The sequence below is a fragment of the Podarcis bocagei genome (genome assembly GCF_964188305.1).
Source record: "Podarcis bocagei genome assembly, chromosome: 6".
Lineage (NCBI taxonomy): Eukaryota > Metazoa > Chordata > Lepidosauria > Squamata > Lacertidae > Podarcis > Podarcis bocagei.
The window spans coordinates 71,535,943-71,563,180 of NC_138130.1; the positions used below are offsets into that span (position 1 = coordinate 71,535,943).

Sequence of the window (27,238 nt, forward strand, 5' to 3'; positions counted from 1 at the left end):
CTCCTTCGGGTAGTGATAATGCGGGATATCAAATCCAAACTCTTCTTCTTCTTCTCTCGGTGAGTAAGCAGCCACCAAATCAATGAATGAACAAATGCCAGCTATCACTATGATTAGCAAGTTTCAAAAATGCTATCAAGTAAGCATATTTTGGTAGAAGTTCTGCCTTCATTTGTCCATGATAAAAATAGGGACTTGTGCAGAAATCCCCAAAACTAAATTATTCCCTTATACCAGCTCTACATCTATCTTAAATCAGAACCAGTGAAGGTGGTGAATGTCCTATGTGAGTGTCTGGAGGTGGTTGGAGGATTGAGGATGAATCCTGGCAAGACAGAAGTATTGTTTGGGGAGACGGGACAGGCAGGTGTGTCGGACTCCCTGGTCCTGAATGGGGTACCTGTGCCCCTGAAGGACCAGGCCTGCAGCCTGGGAGTCATTTTGGACTCATAGCTGTCCATGGAGGCACAGGTTAATTACCGGTATGTATCCAGGGCAGCTGTTTACCAGCTTCATCTGGTACACAGGCTGAGACCCTACCTGCCCCTGGACTGTCTTGCCAGAGTGGTGCATGCTCTGGTTATCTCCTGCTTGGACTACTGCAATGCGCTCTATGTGGAGCTACCTTTGAAGGTGACCCGGAAACTGCAATTAATCCAGAATGTGGCAGCTAGACTGGTGACTGGGAGTGGCCACCAATACCATATAACACCGGTCCTGAAAGACCTACATTGGCTCCCAGTACGTTTCTGAGCATGATTCAAAATGTTGGGGCTGACCTTTGAAGCTCTAAACAGCCTTGGCCCAGTATACCTGAAGGCGTGTCTCCACCCCCATTGTTCAGCTGGGACACTGAGGTCCAGCTCCAAGGGCCTCCTGGCGGTTCCCTCCCTACGAGAAGTGAGGTTACAGGGAACCAGGCAGAGGGCCTTCTCGGTAGTGGCGGCCATCCTGTGGAACTCCCTCCCATCAAATGTCAAGGAAATAAACAACTATCCGACTTTTAGAAGATATCTGAAGGCAGCCCTGTTCAGGGAAGTTTTTAATGTTTGATATTTTATCGTGTTTTTAGTATTCTAATGTTTTACCATTTTTATGTGCTGTAAGCTGCCAGTTATGTACTGTAAGCTGGCTGGGGAAACACAGCCAGATGGGTGGGGTATAAATGATAAAAATGTTGTTGTTGTTGTTGTTGTTGTTGTTGTTGTTGTTGTTGTTGTTGTTGTTGTTGTTGTTAAGAAGTCACTTTCTATAAAAATTCAGGAGAAAGCCATATGGCAAAAAACATCACATCTGGGTGCATTTCTTCCAGGCTGGATATTAAGCATGCTAATCACTACAGCTGTCACCTCATATGCAGCCCAATTTACATGCTTGTAGAACATGCAACCCCACAATGCAAGGAACGTGTTTGTTTATTTATTTAAGTGCATTTCTATCCCACTCTTCTTCCTAAAGCAGATCAGAGTGGCATACAAGAAAAACATTATAAAACATTTTAAAAATTACAGAAAGCAATGTAACTCACAGCAGCCCAAGTAACTAGGAAGGCATAAAAGCCTGATTAAACAGGAAATGCCTCCAAAGGAGAAGCATTGAAGGAGCCATGCACATCTCCCAGGGGTTCACCACAGAAAAGGCCGTCTCACACCATATGAAGGGACAGTAAAAAGGGCCCCTGAAGATAATATCCATTCTTGGGCAGGATTATATGGAAGAAAGTGATTCTTCAAGTAGCCTGTTCCCAAGTCATTTAAGACTTAATAGGTAAAAATCAGCAATTTGAATTACACTCAGAAATGAATAGGCGGCCAACAATAGGCAGTACAAAAGGGGGGTTTAACCTGAGTCTTATATTTTTATTTATTTCATAAAACATATACACCATTGGTTTTTTTTAAAAAAAAGCCTGAAAGCTGTTTACAAAAATAATAAAACAATGCAATTGTTTTTGCAATTGTTTTTGCATTTGCACTTGTGGGGTGCCTCAGGGTTCTGTCCTCTCCCCCATGCTTTTCAACATCTACATGCGGCCGCTGGGAGAGATCATCAGGAGGTTTGGGCTGGGTGTTCATCAGTATGCGGATGATACCCAGCTCTACCTCTCTTTTAAATCAGAACCAGTGAAGGCGGTGAAGGTCCTGTGTGAGTGTCTGGAGGCGGTTGGAGGATGGATGGCGGCTAACAGATTGAGGTTGAATCCTGACAAGACAGAAGTACTGTTTTTGGGGGACAGGAGGCGGGCAGGTGTGGAGGATTCCCTGGTCCTGAATGGGGTAACTGTGCCCCTGAAGGACCAGGTGCGCAGCCTGGGAGTCATTTTGGACTCACAGCTGTCCATGGAGGCGCAGGTCAAATCTGTGTCCAGGGCAGCTGTTTACCAGCTCCATCTGGTACGTAGGCTGAGACCCTATCTGCCTGCGGACTGTCTCGCCAGAGTGGTGCATGCTCTGGTTATCTCCCGCTTGGACTACTGCAATGCACTCTACGTGGGGCTACCTTTGAAGGTGACTCGGAAACTACAACTAATCCAGAATGCGGCAGCTAGACTGGTGACTGGGAGCGGCCGCCGAGACCATATAACACCGGTCTTGAAAGACCTGCATTGGCTCCCAGTACGTTTCCGAGCACAATTCAAAGTGTTGGTGCTGACCTTTAAAGCCCTAAACGGCCTCGGTCCAGTATACCTGAAGGAGCGTCTCCCCCCCCCATCATTCTGCCCGGACGCTGAGGTCCAGCGCCGAGGGCCTTCTGGCGGTTCCCTCATTACGAGAAGCAAAGCTACAGGGAACCAGGCAGAGGGCCTTCTCGGTAGTGGCGCCCGCCCTGTGGAACGCCCTTCCAGCAGATGTCAAAGTGATAAACAACTATCTGACATTCAGGAGACATCTTAAGGCAGCCCTGTTCAGGGAAGTTTTTAACATGTGATATTTTATTGTATTTTTGGTTTTTATGGAAGCCGCCCAGAGTGGCTGGGGAGGCCCAGCCAGATGGGCGGGGTATAAATAATAAATTATTATTATTATTATTATTATTATGCAATTCTCAGTAAATGCAAAACACTGGGCCAATGATACGCTGGGACAGACCCACAGGCGTCAAACCAGCCATGAAGTCCTGAGCTGTCCCAGAGTTAATGGCTTTAGTGTGACTGTTCAAATCCCTCAGAACCAGCACTCTGGGTATCTGGGTATATAAACCCTATTGATTGGCAAGAGGAATCCTGTTTTAGCAGGAAACTGACAGTGCAACTCCAGGGTGAAGATTCAAAGCAGGGTCTTCACAGTCTCCAAGAGTTTCCCACTTGAAGAGTCCATGGGCAAAACCCCCTCTTTCATTATATACCTCAGCTACTTCCCCTCCCACTCCCCAAGCTGTGACCATGAGTTCCCTCCCACCTAGTCTGAACAGCAGCTGAGGATATGGCAGTGCCTTGCCTTTATGCATTTCAGCTGTTGCTTCCTGTATGTGGGACAAAACAAAGCAAATGGGAGGCAGCAGCTGAGCTTTAGAAGATGAAAAAAGAATTTCCACTGCTATTTTCTCATCCGGTGAAGAGACACTTGACATAGCTGGGACTTTCAAACTTAACTTGTGCATTCTCACAGCAGCCTTTTGAGGCAGGCCACTAATTTTCATATTTTTTTTCCAGAATGGGAGCAAAGGCTGAGAAGTAAAAACTTGTCCTAGTAGAGTTCATGGATTGGAGCCCAAGATGCATTTTCCCAGTTTAAAGTCCATCTGGGGAAGCGTAGAGAAAAGAGAAATGCCATATTAAGACTTCAAAGGACAAGCAGAAACACTACACTAGATTTAATATAAAGAGCATGCAGGGCCCTACACAATGTACTATTTGAATAAGACAAAGTGGCTGCATAAGAGGTATTTAATTGTGTTCCATTTCCTAAGAAATCTATTCTCTTCTTACAATCCATGAAATTCATCAGAAGAAAAATACTAACCTTTAATATTCACCCATGCTCCTAACCACCAACTTCTCCAACCCTGTCAAGATAAAATAAAACAGGAACAAAAAATTTATGTGCTGACCTTCTAAAACAATCCCTTGTTTTATAGAAGTTAAAAGTCCCTCTTTTCACATTCGGATGGGTACTTAAGTTTGCCCTTGATTTTTACACAAAGCTCAACCATCTGTACGAAGGTCTAGATACATTTTCCAGGTTTAAAGTCCACCTGGGGACATGGAGAGGAAAGAGAAATACCACATTAATGCTTTGAAAAATCTCTTCTGAATAGCTGAGAGCTCCTGGAAAGAGGTAATTTTTAAAATTTAAAGCCTACCTGAGAATTGGCCAGGGAAAAAGAATCACCAGATGAGGGTTTTTCCCCCCCAAAATCCCATCTGATTAGCTGATGGTTCCTGGAGACAGTTAAATTAACCACTTCCTCTACTGGGGAAGGGTTATAGCAACAATTGCCAGCTGTCAGACAGATAAGTTGGAAAGTCAGTATGTCAGTCTCAGAAGCGACATGCTGTGTAACCCTATGCATGTTCACTCAGATGACCTGTTGTATTCAATGGGATATCTCCAAGGTAAGTGGGCCTAGGGCTGCAAGCTGAGATTCCCATCGCAATGTCCTTAGTAATAACTAATTAGTGAGAACTACTTTTGCCCCTCCATCTTGTGTACAGTGGTACCCCGCAAGACGAATGCCTCGCAAGACGGAAAACCCGCAAGACGAAAGGGTTTTCTGTTTTGGAGGCGCTTCGCAAGACGAATTTCCCTATGGGCTTGCATCGCAAGACGAAAGCCCATAGGGAAATGCTGGCGGTCGGGAGCAAAGACTTTCGCCCACAGCCGGCCTTCAGAAGAGGACCTCTTCTGAAGGCCGGCGGGGGGCAAAAGTCTTTGCTCCCCCCCGCCTGCCTTCCCCCCCGCCTGCCCCGGGCGATCTTAAAATGCTGGCGGGCGGGAGCGAAGCGTTCGCTGCCGACCCCCAGCATTTTAAAATCTCCCCGGGACAGCAGAGAAGTCGGGAGCATTTTAAAATCTCCCCGTGTCCCGGGGAGATTTTAAAATGCTGGGGGGCTGCCGACCCCCAGCATTTTAAAATCTCCCCGGGACAGCAGAGACTTCTCTGTCCCGGGGAGATTTTAAAATGCTGGGGGTCGGCAGCGAACGCTTCGCTGCCGACCCCCAGCATTTTAAAACGCTGTTCCGAAGCGGGGGGCGGGAACAGCTGCCCCAGCCGCCCCACTTCGGAACGCTGTTCCGAAGCGGGGAGGGGGGGGCGGGAAAATCTGCCCCAGCCGCCCCACTTCGGAACGCTGTTCCGAAGCGGGGAGGGGGGGCGGGAACACCTGCCCCAGCCGCCCCACTTCGGAACGCTGTTCCGAAGCGGGGAGGGGGGGCGGGAACAGCTGCCCCAGCCGCCCCCCTTCGGAACGCTGTTCCGAAGCGGGGAGGGGGGCGGGAACAGCTGCCCCAGCCGCCCCACTTCGGAACGCTGTTCCGAAGCGGGGAGGGGGGCGGGAACAGCTGCCCCAGCCGCCCCACTTCGGAACGCTGTTCCGAAGCGGGGAGGGGGGGCGGGAACATCTGCCCCAGCCGCCCCACTTCGGAACGCTGTTCCGAAGCGGGGAGGGGGGGCGGGAACAGCTGCCCCAGCCGCCCCACTTCGGAACGCTGTTCCGAAGTGGGGAGGGAGGGCGGGAACAGCTGCCCCAGCCGCCCCACTTCGGAACGCTGTTCCGAAGCGGGGCTGGGGGCGGGAACACCTTCTGAAGGCAGGCAGGGGGCGAAAGTCTTTGTCCCCCCTGCTTGCCTTCCCAGGGGCTTTTAAATCGCCCCGGACAGCGGAGAAGTCCTCCGCTGTCCCGGGGGTTTTTAAAATGCTGGGGGTGGGAAGAAAAGCCCTTGTCCCCCCCCCCAGCCTTCAGAAGAGGTCCGGGGACAGACTGTCCCCGGATCTGGTCTGAAGGCGGTTTCCCTAGGAACGCATTAATTGATTTTCAATGCATTCCTATGGGAAACCGTGCATCGCAAGACGAAAAACTCGCAAGACGAAGAGACTTGCGGAACGAATTAATTTCGTCTTGCGAGGCACCACTGTATTTGGAAATGCAAGCAATAGTGTTCATATATTATTTTAGCCTCATCATTCTTTATATTTAGTGTTCTTAGAAGTGTTGCTCTAATGTCCTGTTTTGGACAGTTTCAATATGAAAAATAGAAAAGATTCCATCCATTATAAAACGTAATAGTTGCACCCATGTTTTTGGTATTAGTGTTTGCGGTGCTCTTGCTATAACATTTGCAAATAAATTCTGGAATCGCAATATACTATACTATAGGGAAGCAATGGCTTAGTGGTAGATCACATGTTTTGAATGCAAAACATCCCAGGTTTAATACTTGGCATTTCCAGGTAGGGCTAGGAAAAAATCTTGTCTGAAAACCTAGAGAGCTGCTGCCAATGAGTGTAGGCTAGCCTTCGTCAACCTGATGCCCTTAAATGTGTACTCAGAATTCGTACACATAGAGATGTCATTGCGTTCTTGTAGCTATCCTGGGTCTGCATGTGGATAAATTGGCTGAGGAGCTTTGCTTACATTTGTAGGAAATATCTACAGTCCATATATGATGCATATGAAAATAATGCCATTAGTTATGATATCTGCCTAACCTTTACTAAGTATGGTTGAACCCTTTACCCTCAAGAAATATCCGCATTTACTCATAAGTAGTCCCATTATGAGCCTTACGTGAGATGTATGAGAGAGTTTATGTTGGCTAATTTGCAGATATCCAATATGCAATTGGGAGCTGGAAGTGAAATCTTTTCGTCATACTCGTTGCTAAACTCTTTACCCAATTTATAAAACAGGAGCAACAAAATAGCAGATACACAACTGGGACTATTTCTCCCTTGTGTATTTAAAACATCGCCCCAGAATTGACGGAGTTTTAGTGGTAATTTCACTTGATCAAACCCTGGTCCGCTGACATTCAACAATAGCTTAAGTTAATGGAAATTGAGAAGAAGTGCCGCTGAGGCTGAGCTGTGCCTTCCATAGCTTGTTTGGCATTTTGCTCACACATCTCCTCCCGAGAAGAGGTCCATATCTTTGGGATACAGAGAAAGCACAAACACTTGTGAATGAACAGCTCTTTCACAGCAACACCACAAGACCCAGAACTCTTTTGTTGACAGAATAAAATGACCCCCAGAAGCAGGTGAGGTATTATGAATAAATTACTACAGAAACTCAGAGGCAACAAGGAGGAGGAAATGCTACATCTCTGCCAGCAGCAGGCATTGCACAGCAGGCAGGAGACACTGAGCTCAACCCCATGCAGTAACAGGACTGCTAACTGGCCATCAGCACCTTGCATGGGCTGCTGACATAAGCCATCTTCAGGCATCATAAAACTCTTCAGGCTGATGCGGCTCTTGCCACCCTTGACCATGTGTATTCAAGCAAACACACCTGCAAGTCTCTTTGTGACTGGGAATCTTGACAGTGTAGGGCTCTTGACTGCAGGAAGGCTTGTCAGCAGGTTCAAGTGAAGACACTCAAAAGTTCCTATCAGACCTTGCCACTAACTGTGGCAAAGTTGGGGGGTGGCAGATAAATGGCCTGTATGTGCTGCCCCATGCATCCAACATGGATTCAGTTTCACAAAGCCTGAAGAGAGCATAATGACTGTGTGCAGGGCCAGTCCACTGCTACGCACCTGTACTGTGTTGACCGTACCACTCTGGGGCTCAATGCTAGTTCTCAAATTTTTTTAGTAAGACAAATGGCTAGCTCATTTTATGGGGAGTCATAGGTTAGCCACTCCTGCAGTCAGGGCACAGATCCCTTTCCATTTCAGTCATTGCAGACTGACAATTGTCATTTACTCACTAAAGACTAATGAAATTGACTCCAGAAAAGTATCGATTAACTTTCCCCTCCTCAAACATAGGGAGAGACAGAGAGAATGGAAAAAGCCCATAATGGTGTAAGCCAATGTTCACGTATATGATAACTGTCTCATCATGTGTATGCAGTACATGTCAATAAAAGCTGCTTTATCAGTGCATAAACCTATGATTTGATTACTATCATTTGACTGTATGAATTGGCCCATAGCCAGCTGAGACTATTATATTGACTACAGAAAATGCCGACAACTCAAAGGATGGAAGCAGAATTCGCCTTAAATGTTCATGTATTAAATCCCCTCTGTGAAACAAGCATTCATTCATACTCAATGTGAAAAAAGCAATACATGCATCCCCAAATTGGTCTGTATATTTTCATATCCCAGTGTATTCCTAATGCCTCGGCTTCCTGTTGCTTTGTTTTGAAAGCCTTTTCCTTCTATTGCTTTCTGCTCCTCTAATGAAGGCAAATGAATAAACAAATGACATCTCAACCCCACTTCCTAACCTCCCACTGACAATCCCACTTCATTCTGATGTGGGATATAGCATTTAGCAGAGCTAGCCATCTGTGATGTGGCAGGATATGTGGTGTGCGCTCCAGGGTAGCACAAATGCTGTCTCACTGGAATATGGCTAAGAGAGACTGAATAAGCAGAATTTAAATAGTTCAAGATCTAAAAAAGACACTATGCAAAATCCTTTTTAAAAAAAGTTGTTTTGTCCAGGAGCAATGGGGAGCATTGTCCATTGAGACCTTGGAGTATAGCAGGGTGGCTAGTTCAAGGAAAAGGCTGACCAAGTGTGCAGTAGCTGTGAAAAAGCTAGGTATCATTGGGGAATGGAGTAAAAATGAACCTGCCAGGATCATAATGCCTTTATGCTAGTTTAGGGTGCTACTGTGCACATTTCTGGTCATTGCATCTCAACAAGGATCCTGTGGAACTGGAAAAGGTGTGGCCAAAGGCAACCAAAACAAATAAAGGGGTAGCCAGAGTGACTTCCCCATGAGAAAATGTTTCAGTGTTTTGTGCCTTTTTCCATGCATTTTTATGCACACTCTCCCCTAATATATGTACAGTGGTACCTTGGGTTACAGACGCTTCAGGTTACAGACTCCGCTAACCCAGAAATAGTACCTTGGGTTAAGAACTTTGCTTCAGTATGAGAACAGAAATCTTGGCGCGGTGGCAGCAGGAGGCCCCATTAGCTAAAGTGGTGCTTCAGGTTAAGAACAATTTCAGGTTAAGAACGGACCTCTGGAACGAATTAAGTTCTTAACCCGAGGTACCACTGTACAGACAACTGGATCACAAAATTCAGAGAAGTGTGGATTTTGCAGGATAGCTAAGTTTCAGTTTGCAAATTGTTTCAGAGAGTAGGTTCATGGGGGGGGGGGGAATGCAAGTCCTCTCCACCCTCAGTTCACATGAAGGGCAATTATGCCATGATTCGCAGGGAGCTTAGAGAATCAAATGAGATACAGGATGTGTGCATTTGTTTGCATTGATGTGCATCAATTAATGCTTTGTCGCAGTTAAACTCCTTGCGTGTGGCCTGAGAATCCTGCTTCAGTGCAAGTCACTGGAACAGATGGCCTTAGGGCTTCCAGCAATACAAATCTGTGTTTCCATGATTCTGAAAATCCATTTCCCCCTCCCAGTTTTCTATGTTTAATGTGAATGTGATGTTTGCATTTCTTAAAAGCATTCCATGCGTAGCACAGAGTCCTATTGGGGAGAGTCTACCGATTTCTTAAATTGCATTGAGAATATTGACTAGGATTCAGTACGGTTGGTTGCCATGGCTGTTGCTTTCCTATTTACTAATATCTCACTGAGAGACAATGGTGGGTATTACAGAGGAACGGAATAAACACTGCATTTATGTGTATATTGACAGAATCTCTCTTGAAAATAATTTCTTTGTTTTGCTTTCTCTCTAAAATGGCTGGTATTGCCAAGGCTTGAATGGAAGCAAACATTGCCATTGTTCCTATTTGCTTCAACATCTTAATAGTTAATTCCATTTCCTTCAGGCTAAATGTCAAATCTGATAGTATTATGTCTGTAATTGATCAGCAAACCAAATTTCTTGACGGTACTTTACATGTTTTTTCCAAAATATTTCACCATTGTCTGTGAATATCTATCTATCAGTTATTTCCATTCAACCTTTCTTTCAAGATGGCATGCATGCTCCCCCCCCTTTCCCATTTTATCCTCATATCAAGTCTGCAAGGTAGGTTAGGATGCAAGACCGTGACAGGTACAGGATCACCCAGTGAGGTTCATGGCCGAGTGCAGATTTGAATTGTGGTCTCCTAGGTCCTAGTGCAACATTCTAACCCAGAGATCACCAAACATGCCACAATGGGTATCAGTTTGCCCAATAGCACCAAGTGTGGCACCTACAAAAAGTTTTGGTAAATATCCCCTTAGAAATTCACAGTGGACAAGAGACAGTTTGCTCTTCCTGTTCACTTCCTCTTTGCATTGCTTCTGCCTCTTCTGCACTGAACACACCTCCTTAAACATACTCACATTTCATTGGATTCCAGGATTTGGGTCTGAATAGAGGAGAGGTACAAGGAACTTCTGTTTGTGAAAAAGCATGGGGTGACATGGGGGACATTTTTCTTAGCAATGGGGAGTGGATGCAGGTACCATTTTGTGGTATGAATTCCTTTTCAGCTCTTTTGTGTTTATTTATTTTATTTATCTAATTTATATAGCACCCTATACCTGGAGGCCTTCAGGGTGGTTCACAGAAAAGATCACAATATATAAAATCAAAATAAGAACAAGAACCCAATAACACCCCCATAAAGAGAGCCACATTTTAAAAGAGTATAGGATGTCAATCAGGTCAACTAAAGGCATAGTTTAAAAGGAACATTTTTGCTTGGCGCCTGAAGGTGTATAATGAAGGCACTAGGCGAACTTCCCTAGGGAGAACATTCCATAGCTAGGGAGCCACTGCTGCAGAGAAGGCCCATTCTTGTGTTTCCACCTTCTGGACCTCTTGAGGAGAAGGCACATAAAGAAGGGCCTCAAGATGATCTCAGGGTCCAGGTAGATTCATATGGAACAAGGCGGTCCTTGAGGTATTGAGGTCCTGAGCCGTTTAAGGCTTTATAGGTCAAAACCAGCACTTTGATAGCCATTTTGTGACTGCCACCCACAGACCTTTCTCAAAACTCCAAATATGCCCACTGGACTCTGCTGCAACCACTACACCACACTATTCCCTCTCTGTCTGAAAATAGGCAGTGGAGATGGTCCTCTGCCTTTGTGACGGCTGGGCATTTGGGTGTGCAATTGCTCTGCAGGCACAGACATATGCCTCCCACACAGCTGTGGCCTGAAGGGAGATAACCAAGGAAGCTGGAGCACCAACCATCAGGCAGCACATAGGCAGAGACAACGCCTCCAGGAGTGACTTGAGAAAGTGCTTCTCCTCACTTAGCTTTTCCAGTGGAGGAGGAAGTTCACGTCATTTGCATTCATACCATTAGTAGTATTAAACAGACATGGTGGCAGACAGATCAGTTTATTTATGATCTGTGTCACTGTTCCCTTAAAAGTCCTTTCTGTTTTGCTTCCATATTAATCTGCATGAAAGAAAATCATTTAAATGCTTGCTTAAAGTGCAATGTATTTTCTCTCAAAATGTTCATTTCTATATGTAGGTTGGTGGGGTTTTTTTTTGCAAAATATTGGCTGGTATGCAACTAAACAGTTCCACTAGCATTAGCAGTCTCAGCTGCACAATAGGACTTCCCTGCCCTCACCACAGCACCCCATAAATCTGCTGTAGGGGGTTGGTGAGACCCCTAGAATTGACTGTTTATTTATCTATCATCTGTCTTCCACACAGCTTATGGGGATATACATACAATGAAAACAGGTTCAGCGCTGCTAAGAAGAAATCAGAAAATATCATACACCCACAACAATCCAAAATATACACCCATGGCAGAGACCCATTCATCTTGCTAGGAAGGCTCTTCACAGTAAGACTGCTTTCAGTTGTTTCCCATACATGCAGATAGTGGTTACGAGTTGAATCTCAACATGAATGCTACTCCTCAGAATGGGGCGGCCAACTAAAAGCTCTGCTCTGAGTTATGGTATCCTTGGAGCTTGCAGGAGAACCTCTTGTGTAGACCTATAAGGGTTAAGGTGGTCTCCCCAGAAGCCTGGTCCTGGCCTTGTAAGTTAGGGCAAATCCCACAAGCAAAGTGTTATATTCTGGTGGTAGTTTCCCCCCCAAAGCAACCTAGCTGCTGTGTTCAGCACCAGCAAGACACATGGAGATAGCAGAGGGTGAGCAAGTTCCATTGTGCAGCTAAAACACTTAACTGTTTAGATGGATACTCCCACTCATTTTAAAGAGCATTCTGATGCATTTTTGACCTGAGAACTACATCACAGCTATTAAAAGGAACACTATCCAGCCATGTCAGACAGGTGTGGTTGTTTTATCTCCTAGAAGTGTGCCCAGGAACGAGGCATCCTTCAATTTAAAACCAAGTTTGCCAGACTTTTTAAGCAATCCATCTTTCCCAGCAGTTGCTGCTCCCTTCCTTTCTCATTTACCGACCAGAATGTGTGGCAGTTTACCACCCACATATGCAGGATCATATGGTCTGGCCGTTAGTCACAGACTTTAACAGAGTTCAGTGAACCAGAACTGTAGAGTCACTGCTCTGCACTGTGTGATTAAGTGAAAGACTCCACTTTGAACTTACAGCACACAAATAATTAAAGGAGGGAGAGAAAGGAAGTGAGAAAATGAGAACCACCCTAAACTTTAAGGCTGCAACTCTGATGTTGCTGATTCCGAATGTCTGCTTTAGCCAAAAACAAATGCTGTGTTTAAAATTATCCTCAACCCTATTTTCCAAATATGACATTTCTAGGGCAATCTAGTCTTTTTCCCCCTCAAGAAATGAGCAGAGATTTTTTTGCTATAGGAATGTTGCAAGACAACAGCAGGATAACAAACAAGAAAGAACATTTCTGCCCTCAATTTGTGACATGGTTAATCTCTACGATTTAATCCTATCAGCTTCAGAATAATGAGCTGTCCAATTTATTCCACAGCCTGCTTTAATGAAAATATAAAGTTCTATTGGCTGAAGTCCAAAACAATCACATTCTGGTGCTGTTGTAATCAATAGGATATATTGAGATCTTTTTCTTGGTATCCCCACTGAGTGCAGTGTTGTGGGTAGTGACAGGAAAGAGAGAGCCTCTTCTGTGATGGCTCTTCACCTTTGGAATGCCCTACCTGAGAAGGCTCACCTATAGATCTCATTACTATCATTAGGTGCCAGGTAAAAACATTAGTTTACCTAGGCTTTTGGGAACTGCTAGTGCAAGTAAGCATTTTCCACTTAAATCACTTTGATTTTACTGTCTACTTGAATGGCCTGTTACCTTTTTTTAGTTTGTTTTAATTTGCTGTATTACTTTGTAATATTATTGACCTTTTTGTTTCTTACTACTCTGTTAGCTGCCCTTGGAACATGAATTTATGTTGAAGGTGTGGGATCTACATGACGTAAATAAATAAATAACTGAATGCACAATAAAGCTAAACCAAGTTTTTGCAAATACTCAAAATCCGACAGAATTTCCATTTTTGTTTACTTTATTAACAAGCAAAATCTGAATTCACATTTTGAACGTCGATTTTTAAAACTCTAAAGTGTTTTATACTTGTTGGCATCTCATGGTTCTATCTCAAAGATGACAGGCCCGGACACTGCCATTATGCCTTCCTGGTTATACTATTCTAATAAGCTCTACATGGTCCTGCCTATGGAGTCTGTTATACCGGCTTAGATTGCAGCCAAGAGACTGTCAATTAGAGGAAAGCAAATAGTGTGGGTTATTTCAGTGGTGTGTTTTCTTCATTGGTTCCCCCCCCCCCGGACCCAATTGGCTTCTATCTTTAAGGTAATCTTTAAGGTAAAAATCAGGGATGAGGAACCTGTGGTACTCCAGATGTTATGGGACTCCAACTCCCATCAGTCACAGCATTGCCAGCATGGGCAATAGTCAGGGATAATGGAAGCATTGGTCCAACAATGTCTAGAGACCCACTTGCTTTTCTATCCTTGCCCTAAGTAGTGTAACAGCACAATCCACACCCAGTATTGACCAGGGTGAGAGGGTTTGGATTTGGTGGATCTTGGGCTTTTCGCCAGAGCAAGTCCCTCACCCTGACACAGCTGGGAATCAACTGGCATATCTTAAAATGCTGTAATTTATGCTGGTGTAAGTCCCCGCAAAGGGGCATTTGGGGGGAGTACCAGAGGCAAGAAAGGACAAGATGAGGTTTACAAATACAGTGGTACCTCGGGTTAAGTACTTAATTCGTTCTGGAGGTCCATTCTTAACCTGAAACTGTTCTTAACCTGAAGCACCACTTTAGCTAATGGGGCCTCCCACTGCCGCCGCGCCGCTGGAGCACGATTTCTGTTCTCATCCTGAAGCAAAGTTCTTAACCTGAAGCATTATTTCTGGGTTAGCGGAGTCTGTAACCTGAAGCGTATGTAACCTGAGGTACCACTGTATTCTAAACCTTGTTCGTTTTAGTCTTGTGACCTTTTCCTTGGATATTCATGATCTCAGAACAATGGGTCCTAGGACCTCTTTGGATTTACAGTGATGCTGCAGCCCAAGACTGCCCCATGCAAGCTGAGTTTGCATTCTACGACAGTCTTCACCAACTTGGTGCCTTCCAGCTCTGCTGGTTGGGAACTGCAGCCCACAACATCAGGAGGGCTTGCGAAACAGGCCATGCAAATCTCAGAGGCAATGTGGCCGTCACACAACACCAGCCTTTGGTAGCTGATGTTACAAAAGGGCTTGTAGGAAGTTCAGTTCTGGTGACCTAGGAGCTGATTCAAGTTTCAGCAGGGTTTAGGTCCGTTTGCTTTCCTCTGGATTTTGCTCATTCCCTTCAGATAACCATTCTGGAATAGGCTGAATCATGTCACTTCTATTCACTTTTTTGCAGTTTTTCAGAGCTCAGTGTTAAGTGTAATTTAAACTGATGGGATTGTCTTGGTTAATCTGTTGGACAAAACACAGTCACTAACCCCCATTGCTTTTTTAAAAAGTGTCATCTTTTAAATACGTAATATACTACTGGTGAATTCCTGTCCTCAAATTACTGTGCTTATCATAGATTATTTATTAAGCTTAAAGGTTTACCAGGTTCCTGCCTTATCTGAAGTCTGTTTTCAGAGCAGAGGGAGTCTGTATAACTTAAGCCTCTGAATTACTCTGAAAAGCTGCTAGTCGTTTGGCTAGAATGTGCCAGTATTTTTACATGAGACAGAAATAACATTCCACATAAGAAAGTTGTTGCTCAACAAAAAGTACTCATGCCCTTATAAGGCTACTGGAAGTATTGCGTGAAGGTAAAGCTCCCCCCCCCCCCTGAAGTTTCAGATTCCCAACCAGTGGAAAGACGATTGTGTTTCCGAGTGACGTAGTTATAGTCGTAGTTGGGAGTCCTGTCTAATGGGAAGGGGGGAGTCAAGGCCCAGATTAGTAACATCAGCAATGCTTCCTTTTCCTGTAAATGTTTGGGAGGGAAAATGTGCACTTATTCACAGAAAGCAATAGAAATATGTACCACATGGGAATGAAACATTAATGGAGCATTCTCGGATACTTGGAAAGTTATTTCCTGGTGCAATTCCTTACGTCAGCTAAGTTTTTGTTCACTCAAGCTTCTTTTCTTTAGAACTCTTAGAATCATGAAGGACTGGAAAGGAAGATGTTCGTCAAACTTTGGAGAATAATCAGAATAACGACACGACTTCTCACCCATGCCAAATCTATTCATAAATAAAGGACTTCTTGTGAGGGGAAAATAGGAGAGCTGGTTCGTAGGGTTTAAAATGCTTTTTGGGTTCCTTTCTATGGTGTGTAAACTAACTGATTCTTTAAAAGTGTACAGTGGTACCTCGGGTTACATACGCTTCAGGTTACATACGCTTCAGGTTACATACGCTTCAGGTTACAGACACCACTAATCCAAAAATAGTGCTTCAGGATGAGAACAGAAATCGTGCTCCGGTGGCGTGGCAGCAACAGGAGGCCCCATTAGCTAAAGTGGTGCTTCAGGTTAAGAACAGTTTCACGTTAAGAACGGACCTCTGGAACGAATTAAGTACTTAACCCAAGGTACCGCTGTACTTCCACTGATAAGCTAACAATTTCAAGGTATTATATTGCATTGGGATTCCCTGCTGATACCCTAAACATTCTCAAAATATAATCTTGCATAAAGATTTTATCTCCAATGAAGTCCTGTTTTTAATATTTATTTATAAAAGTATTACCATACCACAATATCATAAAATATCAAGGCGGTGCACAATGAATGTTAGGACCATAAGAAGAGCCTTCTGGATCAGGCCAGTGACCCATCTCGTCCAGCATCCTGTTCTCACTGTGGCCAACCACCTGGGTGACACCTGGCTTGAGAGCAGTACATGTGAAAAGGATCTAGGAGTCTTGGTTGACCACAAACTTGACATGAGCCAACAGTGTGACGCGGCAGCTAAAAAAGCCAATGCAAATCTGGGTCTCATCAATAGGAGTATAGCATCTAGATCAAGGGAAGTAATAGTGCCACTGTATTCTGCTCTGGTCAGACCTCACCTGGAGTACTGTGTCCAGTTCTGGGCACCACAATTCAAGAAAGACACTGACAAACTGGAACGTGTCCAGAGGAGGGCAACCAAAATGGTCAAAGGCCTGGAAACGATGCCTTATGAGGAACGGCTAAGGGAGCTGGGCATGTTTAGCTTGGAGAAGAGGAGGTTAAGGGGTGATATGATAGCCATGTTCAAATATATAAAAGGATGTCACATGGAGGAGGGAGAAAGGTTGTTTTCTGCTGCTCCAGAGAAGCGGACACGGAGCAATGGATCCAAACTACAAGAAAGAAGATTCCACCTAAACATTAGGAAGAACTTCCTGACAGTAAGAGCTGTTCGAGAGTGGAATTTGCTGCCAAGGAGTGTGGTGGAGTCTCCTTCTTTGAAGGTCTTTAAGCAGAGGCTTGACAACCATATGTCAGGAGTGCTCTGATGGTGTTTCCTGCTTGGCAGGGGGTTGGACTCGATGGCCCTTGTGGTCTCTTCCAATTCTATGATTCTATGAACCAGATGCCTGTGGGAAATCACTAAGCAGGGCCTGAGCAGAAGAGGACTCTCCCCTCTGGTGGCTTCCAGCAACTGGGACAACACCCCCCCTTTTTTTAAAAAAATGCAGATAATCATTAAGGTGAATGGCTAACTGAAAACAAAAATCAAGCAGCTGCAAAGGCCTGTCAATATAAAAAGTTCTTCAAGAGACACTTGAAAGTCAAAAGCGAGGATGCCTGCCAAATCTCTGCTGGAAGACTGCTCCATACCATGGGACCAGTGACACTCAATGCCCGCCTTCTACAATGTGCTGTGGTGCAGAAACCAAGGAATATTATTACCAAGCAGTGTTTTACTAAATTGATTGTTTGTGAAACAAATGTAATCATTAGCATTTCTAAGTGGTATGCATAAAAGCGAACCATAAAGAGAATAAAATAATGGAAAGTTATCATGAAACCAAACGCTACCTTAAAATGCCTGATGGAACAAGAAAGTCTCTGTGATACCCCTGAAGTTCAGCAAAGTGGGTGGCTGTCTAATCTCAGGCAAGAAGGAGTTCCACAAGTTTAGGACCAGGACACTGAATGCACAGTTTAAAGGAGTACTGCAAAAGAATGTGAGAAGAATCAAGGAGCATAGCACATGGAGAAGTTTTTAATGTGTGACATTTTAATGTATTTTTAATCTTTGTTGGAAGCCTCCCAGAGTGGCTGGGGAAACCCAGCCAGATGGGCGGGTACAAATAATAAATTATAATAATAATAATAGTCTGAAATGGCCTTTGGTCTTAGCACATAGTAGGATCCCTAGTCTGAATGGTTAGAGGAGCTTTTCCCAAACTAGTGCCCTTCAGATGTCGCTAGTGGAGTACATCTCCCATAAACTCTGACTACTGGTCATACTGGCTGGGGCGGATGGGAGTTGGAGTCGAATGATGATGGGAGGGCACCAGGTTCGGGAAGGCTGAGGTAGAGGTTTGTGATAGAATACTTGTCACACAGGTCCAAATATATGATCAAGTTTCATGGTTATATTAATGAAGTGTGGGCAAATTTTTGCTGTAGCCTTTCATCTCGTGATAAGCTTCGGTGGAGGAGCTTTTTCCCACCCCACTGATTTGAAGAAGCTTATGCTGTCATTCACTGTTTGTAACCTGTCATTTGGAGAGGACAGTCATTTTCCCCGCTGTGACGCTGCCACCAGCACTGAAATGATGATGGACAGTGAAAGCTCTCATTAATGTTTCAATCCCAAACGTTACATTTCTGCCTCTCCCTCCGTGGACCTTGGAAGTGAATGCTTGTCACACACAAAGTGCTGCTTGTAGCTTTTTGCAAAGTTTCAGCACACTGAATAGTATTGTGGCAATGTGCTTAATAAAGCATTTTCTGCAAATTACGTGGAGAATTGGAATGCACTTGAGGAGCAGCTTCAGCTCAGACACAGAACATCTACTTCCCAAGTTCAGTCCCTGGCTCATTAAAACAAGGATGAGGAACCTGTAGCCATCCAGAATTTGTAGGTCTTCAACTCCTACAAGTATCTCAAGGGTCCCAAGTGTTGGGAAAAAGCACCAAGGCAAAAGCCAGCTCCAGATTGCTGGAATGCAAAACAGGATGTTATGTTTTGCAGATGTACTGTTGGAGAAAAGGTGGAACCTATTCTCTGTACTGAGCACCGGATGTTAGCTCAGAGTGTCATGTGACCTGTGCTGGAAGTACAGGGGAGGAGTTGTGACTCTTCTGATGGAGTCTGAAGGGAACAGTCACATTTCTATGTACTGTTGAGTGACAGGAATAAAACATGTAAAAGGACTCCTGTCTGTCTCATTTCTCCTCCCTGGGAGAATGCAGGGAGGGAGAGAGAAGCAGAGAAGCAGAGGGTGTGTTCTATCTCACGTTTGATGAGAAGAATCGCCGGGTTTGTTTACCTAGCCTGCCGGGGGTCGCAGACGGAAGGTAAACACAGTATCTCGCTCAATTGCCTCGGGGGAGGCCAGGTACCTCTGCCTGTGAGCCAAGATACTAACACCAAGTTCATCATTCCTAAGCTAGAAATTTCAGGTGCCAGGGCTAGGAAGGGCCTCCACACAAAACTTTGGGGAGCTGCTGATACTTAAGTCACATGGTACTAAAATACATTGGATTATTGCAATGTGATCTACGTGGGACTGCCCTTGAAGAAGGTTCAGAAATGTCAACTGGTCCAAAACACAGCTGGCCAAGTTTTCATTTAGAATGCACATTGTCCCTGTTTAGAAACAGCTGCACTGGTTGCCAGTGAGGGTCCAGCCCCAATTCAAGGTCATAGAATCATAGAATAGAATCATAGAATCATAGAATCATAGAATCATAGAGTTGGAAGAGACCACAAGGGCCATCGAGTCCAACCCCCTGCCAAGCAGGAAACACCATCAGAGCACTCCTGACATATGGTTGTCAAGCCTCTGCTTAAAGACCTCCAAAGAAGGAGACTCCACCACACTCCTTGGCAGCAAATTCCACTGTCGAACAGCTCTTACTGACAGGAAGTTCTTCCTAATGTTTAGGTGGAATCTTCTTTCTTGTAGTTTGGATCCATTGCTCCGTGTCCGCTTCTCTGGAGCAGCAGAAAACAACCTTTCTCCCTCCTCTATGTGACATCCTTTTATATATTTGAACATGGCTATCATATCACCCCTTAACCTCCTCTTCTCCAGGCTAAACATGCCCAGCTCCCTTAGCCGTTCCTCATAAGGCATCGTTTCCAGGCCTTTGACCATTTTGGTTGCCCTCCTCTGGACACGTTCCAGTTTGTCAGTGTCCTTCTTGAATTGTGGTGCCCAGAACTGGGCACAGTACTCCAGGTGTGGTCTGACCAGAGCAGAATACAGTGGCACTATTACTTCCCTTGATCTAGATGCTATACTCCTATTGATGCAGCCCAGAATTGCATTGGCTTTTTTAGCTGCCGCGTCACACTGTTGGCTCATGTCAAGTTTGTGGTCAACCAAGACTCCTAGATCCTTTTCACATGTACTGCTCTCAAGCCAGGTGTCCCCCATCTTGTATTTGTGCCTCTCATTTTTTTTGCCCAAGTGTAATACTTTACATTTCTCCCTGTTAAAATTCATCTTGTTTGTTTTTGCCCAGTTCTCTAATCTGTCAAGGTCGTTTTGAAGTGTGATCCTGTCCTCTGGGGTGTTAGCCACCCCTCCCAGTTTGGTGTCATCTGCAAATTTGATCAGGATGCCCTTGAGTCCATCATCCAAGTTGTTGATAAAGATGTTGAATAAGACCGGGCCCAAGACAGAACCCTGTGGCACCCCACTAGTCACTCTTCTCCAGGATGAAGAGGAACCATTGATGAGCACCCTTTGGGTTCGGTCAGTCAGCCAGTTACAAAGGTGTTTAAAGGTAAAGGGACCCCTGACCTTTACCTTTAGGTCCAGTCATGGCCGACTCTGGAGTTGTGGCGCTCATCTTGCTTTATTGGCTGAGGGAGCCGGCATACAGCTTCCCGGTCATGCGGCCAGCATGACTAAGCTGCTTCTGGCAAACCAGAGCAGCACACGGAAATGCCGTTTACCTTCCCACCGGAGCGGTACCTATTTATCTACTTGCACTTTGATGTGCTTTCGAACTGCTAGGTTGGCAGGAGCTGGGACCGAGCAAAAGGAGCTCACCCCGTCGCGGAGATTCAAACTGCCGACTTTCTGATCGGCTAGTCCTAGGCTCTGTGGTTTAACCCACAGTGCCACCCGTGTCCCTTAATTCAAGGTGTTTACATTGGCGTTAAAAGCGCTAAATGACATAGGCCTCAAATATCTGAAGGGCTTCCCTAAAGAACTTTTTGGGTGTTAAGATCGGCAGAGAGGGGTCCTATTAGTAGTTCCACAGCCCTTGGAAACATGGAGGATGGCAGTCTAAGAAAGGGCAGCTCCCAATGTGTAGAACTCCTTCCCCACCGAGATGCATCAGGCATCCTTATTCAGTTTCTGTTATTTCTCTGACACTTCGGATTTGTGGGACCACCTCTGTTTTTTGCTGGCTTGTTTTAAATTGTTTTATTGGGTTTTAAGGTTGTATGGTTGTAACCCACCGGGGGATTATATAGTGGAGTAGAGTAAGAAAGACCTCTATATAACGTATTAACACTTACATTTCACCTTTATTCTGTGAAACTAATTATAGCATCTTTGAGATTCCCAGTGGTTTCCCATCCAGCCACACAGAAGCCCAGTTTAGTTTAGCCAAGTTCCTGCACCATGAGTCTTCCAGCCTTGTTCTGGAGCTCCATTTGTTTGGCACAGGGTCAGAGACAGTAATTGTGCTCTACAGCGCACCAGCAAATGATTCCCCCCCCCTGCAGGAATGTTGCCTTCAGGAGAAAGGCACCACTTACTGTACTTTACGACGCCTGAAACAAAAACATGATGTCATCCCCTGAAGTTTTAAAACATTGTAATAAACTAATTGTCAGTGTACAATTTCATACCCCAGATCTGCCGCCTGACACAGACTGCCTCACCCTGCCTAATGATAGGGCTGGTTTTCGGCTCTATTTTCATAGGGTGTATTACATTCCCTAGCCTCCCTATTAGAGTGACCATGTGGCCTGCTTTACAGTGGGTAATCCTCAATCTGAAAGGCTACCAAGTCCAGTAAAAAGTACCATAAGATGGAAGAGCAGGAGCCTTGACGTCATCTGGTCACAGTCTTCCCCACTATGATGTAATGTAATGTATTTATTTTTTAATTATGAAAATTATTTTTAAATGCTCTCCAGGCCTCTGTATCTGGTCCTCTCTTCCTAGGCCCCACTTTTCTTTGGCCCTGTTTTGCATTCTCCAGGAGCGTTTTTGCCTGGCTGAAATATGCCCTTAAACTGGAAAGTGTCCTTGCTTGCCTGGGTGGAAGACAAAGAGGGGTTTGTGACAGTATATAGAAAACTAGCTTACTGTACAAAGCTAAAATTAACATTCATTGCTCTGCTCATTTTTGCCTCCAGTCCTGCCCACCTCGGGCATGTGGCTACCCAGAAAACTACCCAAAAAGGGGGGGGGGAGAGAAGATTCTTATATAAGCAAATTGTATGCGGATCTGTGCCCTCTTTTGTAATGATGCATTTCCTCTTTTTTTGGCAATGCAGAAGTGGGTAGCCTGCTGCCCACATTGTGACAACCTGGGCTCTGTTATTCTGTATAAGCATATGCTCAACTCTTGCACAGCTCCAAATCCTCTTAAGAAAGCCCAAACTTTGTTCAAATTCCTAAGTATCGACATCTATAATTCTCAAATGATGGGTTGGAGCATTTCAGTAATCTATGGGAATTTTGTGAGTGCTTTTCTTTTCGACAATAGGTATGGGGGCAATATATGGTACAAGGAATAAAAGTGAGCATAATTAAATATTAGATATGTGCATAGTTTCAATTAGATTTTTATATATATATGAGCCATAGCTAATTTCAAAGGAAGGTAACAGTTCACATACTGTACATAGCAATTTGTCTCTTGGATTTCAGCAGAAAGAACAGCAACCTGTCAGCACTTATCTCTGAGATATGAACAGGACTAATCACTTGTTCCCAAACAAAAATTAATTCCAGTAAGTGCATGCTCTCAGAGGCATACCCCATAGTTCAAAGTTCTTGTATTAATTCACAAGACCCTTAGCAATTTGGCTCCAGGGTGCTTCCAAGGGTTGCCTAATCCTGCCTGATGACTGAGCTCTTGGAGGAAGTGACTTGGATGCGTGGTTTGTACCCACCAGGAGCTGTGTGTTTAGCATTATGGACCCAATTTTATGGATTTCCCTTCCAGTTAAGGTCAAACAGGCCCCTCCCCTTATTCCAGCAGCCATTTTAATTGTAGTTTGTTTTTATAGTTTTAACTATATATTTTTTGTTTTTTACTGAAACTTTGTAAATTGCTTAGAGACTATTTAGCAAAGCAGTATATTGCTTAGAGACTAGCAAAGCAGTATATAAATAGTTTAAATAAACAGTTTGTAAAATAAACTGGTACATTTTACAATGTTTAAAAATGTTGTGTACGTTTTATTTTATAGTATCTCTTCCAAAATGTCCAGTCTCCCCAGAATGTCTTTCTTTTTCTTTCCTGATCCACTTTGAAACTGATCAAGCCACATTTTCAAGCACAATTTAGCAAGCAAATGTTACCAATGTTTCCCTCTATGATTGAAGCAGTCAGGATGAGACTTCCCATCACTGTTTTCTCCTTGCTCGCCTATGTTACGTTCTTACAAGACAGGATTGCTCACTTTGTAGGCCGAGAACAAGAGGCTGCTTATTGATGAACAAGTTAGCACTCAACCGGATAGGAAACGAAAAGTAACCACAAGAACAAAAGGTCTTAGCTGCAACCCTTAATAACTGAAACTCTATCTTACCTATTTCTACAGCCTCAGTGCTCTGGATGCAACTGTCCAGAAAGGAGATGTTAAGCTCAAGATACAACTTCTTCTATTAAGACAAACATTTGGTCAGGAAATGTGAGCTTTTAGTTTTCAAGAATTTTGCTTCATAAGGAGACAGGATTTTCTTTTTTCTGTGAGGTATTCTGTCAAGTTGAAAATAAAAAATTATAACGATTCCTACAAGAGATGGACTGGAGAGGCAAATGTAACTATTAAAAAAAAGGTAGTTGATAGATCTGTTTGAGGGGTCAGTATCAGGGTCTTTTCCTTGCACTCCCCCCACCAATTGCCCTTTGGTCATGAGGCTGTGAGAATGGTTGCCCTTTTCTCCCTTGTGTATAGTTATATAGATGTTAAGGTGGACCTGTGCTACAGGCCTCCATGTGACTGTACTATCCCAGAATGCAAATCAGAAAAGTGTATCCACGTAAAAGCATCTTTGTATGAGAAGAGTTACAACTCCAACGGAATGTTCGGCTAGCAACTTTTATTCTGGCATGTAAGCTTTCCTTGTGCAAGCAAATTTGTGGGTGGTGCTGGTAAACCACTGGTTGAGAAACCAAAGTGATATCGCTGTGTGGAGGACTATACAATGCACCTTTCAACTTGTGAATAAAATGGAATTGGTCTATGCTACTAACATAAAAAATAAATAAATAGCTGGCTTCATTAGCATAACACTCTTCTTATGGAGATCTTTAAGAACCAGTGATGCAACTGGAAAATATTTTGAGTCTCTTGTTTTCCTCTAGTTAATCATTTAGGGCTCAATCATAAGCAGACTTATGACTGGGGACTTTGTTCTGAGTGAACGTGCCTCATTCTCAGTGGTATGGGAACTAAGAGTAGTATACCTCCAGGAATTAAGAGAAGTTGAATAGCACAGTTAGGTAACCCGTGGCCCTCCAAGATGTTGCAGAACTACATCTCCCACCATCACTATTAGACATACTGGCAGGTGCTTACAGGTGTTAGGACTTCAGCAGCATTATGGAGGGCCAAACAAGATGCCTATCCTTCACTCACGATGGAGTAAGCCCCAAAGCAATGCCACACTGTTCCTACATTTCCTATGGAGATAATCTCCTCAGTGTCTTTTCAGTTGGCATAGACTTAAAAACAACGCCAGCAACGCTTGAGAAAAATAAGAACAAAAATGCCACTGCCTCCCACAGTTGCTTTGAAGGTTTCCCGTTTGACATCTGAGGGTTTACTGCAGTGGTGCACCTGGTGATCAAGAGGTGTGACTCAGAGCTTGCGTCTACAAACGATAAGTGGAAATCCCTACACCTGGTGAAACGGCAGGGCCACAGGCACATTCCTCATGAGCCCCACACAGACAGTGCAACAGGTGATGGAAAGGAGCGACATTCTCTTTGGACTTATAACCAACAGGACCCCATCTGACAGGTGGGTAGTTCTAGGGTTGCCATACGTCCAAAATTTCCCAAACATATGCGGAATACAAGCAGTGTCTGGGCCGAAATCAGCTAAACGTCTGGGAAAACTGGACGTACAGCAGCCCATGTTGGCAGTGCAGTTTTCCTCAGTAATAGCTCAAAAGCATCCAATTTCTTTGTGATTTTGCAGAAAAAGGCTGAACAAGTTTGGGCAAAACGAATAAAAGCTCAACAGCTTCGCTGAAGAGGTTTTGGGTAGGCATGATGGGTGCAGTCCATGGAGAAGGACTGGCATCGAATTCCTACTCAGTTCCATTTGCATGAGGCTCATCTGCAGGCTTCACTGAAAGAAACAGAAGTTGTGCAGAAGCAGCCCTTGGTTTGCTTGAAGGCTATAAATAAAGCAGGTAGAATTTTGAGGAACCGGAGAGAACCTAATGCAGCAAGGCAAGCTGCTGCGGGAACCTTTGGGTTTTCCTTTCTCTGATCCTCCCACCAGCAGAGTAAGATTTATTGCACTGCTGTAAGTTAATTGCTTTGTTTTGAGCATTTGCTAAACCTACTCTGATTAAGACTGATAAATAAAGATGACGCTCGTCTCTCCTGAGGATTCGTGGCATATGAAATGTGTGTGTGTGTGTGTGTGTGTGTGTGTGTGTGTGTGTGTTAGCAATACTGGAGCAGAAAGGTCTCTGAAAAGATTGCAGGTTTCATATTTGGAGAATTCAGAAACAAGAAATTTGACAACTGCACAGACAGATTGCCTGCGGTTCGAGTTATCACTTCCTTTGACATTAGCAAGGCTAATTCAACTGAAAAAGGGGAAGCCCCTGAAGGCAAAAACATCATGGACACTGACTGTTAATCATTTAATTATATCTGTTTACAGTGCAATCCTCCAATTGCTCTGCATGAAACACAGACACAGCTCCACACAAAAATGTCTGAAACAACTGAAGCTTCAGAACTTCAATTCAAAATATGTTGGGAGAAAACAACACAGGATTCTACTTATCATTCTCCCTCCCCTTTTTGAACTGAAGATAAGCTCACATGGAGGTTTGATATCTGATGTGCTATGCTTCGGATACTGTCACATGCACAAGATCCAGCATTTTCTTAAATGAATAATGATATCTGCATCCCACCAGAAGCATCTTAAAGGCGTGCTATTTCAGATGCAAGCAGCGTGTCATTTCTGAGAACTAGTCCTCTTCTTTACATATTTCCTGGCCCTCCCTTGCTTTCCTCAAATGTCATATGTGCTTTTGCGTGCAAACCTGTGGGTAGAGCTCATTTCTACTTCTGTGCACAGCACCTATCTGCCAGATGCCCTTGATAAATATTATGCTGAAGAACCAAGGCATTAAATCACATTCCATGGTCTGGAATAATGTTATTTACTGCATTTGTTTGTTGCTTTAAACAAAAATAAAAATTAGAAACAAACTCAATTAAAAACCAACTCAAAATAAAAGAACGATGTACGAATTCCCCACCCCCAAAAAAGTGTTCATCCAACAACACACTAAATATTTATTTATTTATTTACACACACACACACACACACACACACACACACACACACACCCTGCCCATCTGGTTGGGTTTCCCCAGCCACTCTGGGAGGCTCCCAACAGAATATAAAAAACATGATAAAACATCAAACATTAAAAATTTCACTAAACAGGGCTCCCTTAAGATGTTTTGTAAAAGTTAGATAGTTGTTTATTTCCTTGACATCTGATGGGAGGGCGTTCTACAGGGCGGGTGCCACTACTGAGAAGGCCCTCTGCCTGGTTCCCTGTAACCTCACTTTTCGTAGGGAGGGAACTGCCAGAAGGCCCTTGGAGCTGGACCTCAGTGTCCAGGCTGAACGATGGGGGTGGAGACACGCCTTCAGAACAAACCCTGCCCCACTAAAAAATGAGCAGCACAGAAGAGACTAAAATAATGCATTGATGAAGTGATGGTGCCAGGCATGTTTTCCTGGGAAGAGTATTCCACAAATAGGGAGATACCACTGAAAAAAAGCATATTCTCATGTCACCACTCTCTCTGAGATGAGGTACAGGGAGAATTGCCTCTGATGAAGTGGCCAAGGGTCCATCCTGATTCATGCGCAGAGGGGCTGCCCTTGAGGTATTGTGGTCTTGAGCTGCATAAGACATTATGGGTTGAAACCGGAACCTTGAAATGTTGACTTTAGTTGTGTCAATAGATCTGACTAATGATGTTTTTAAAGTAAACAAAAAAGGTGAGGAAATTACCCCTTGTACAAGGGTTTTTAAAATTAAAAGTACAGAACATCAGTAACTCCATGACAGTTCTACTCTAACTGTTA

At 44.2% G+C, this 27,238-nt stretch overlaps 1 protein-coding gene across 1 annotated transcript in view; it reads right to left on the reverse strand.

Moving 5' to 3' along the window:
* Positions 1-2,904: 2,904 nt before the first annotated feature.
* The window catches only part of LOC308589694 (uncharacterized protein), a 34,988-nt gene continuing 10,654 nt past the window's right edge, over positions 2,905-27,238 (reverse strand). Inside the window, exons 4-5 of the mRNA XM_081199112.1 lie at positions 3,963-4,005; positions 2,905-3,741 (exon numbers count right to left, since the gene is read on the reverse strand). Of these exons, the coding sequence (XP_081055238.1) occupies positions 3,965-4,005 (41 nt within the window). The 3' untranslated portion in view covers positions 2,905-3,741; positions 3,963-3,964. The remainder of the gene's footprint in view (positions 3,742-3,962; positions 4,006-27,238) is intronic.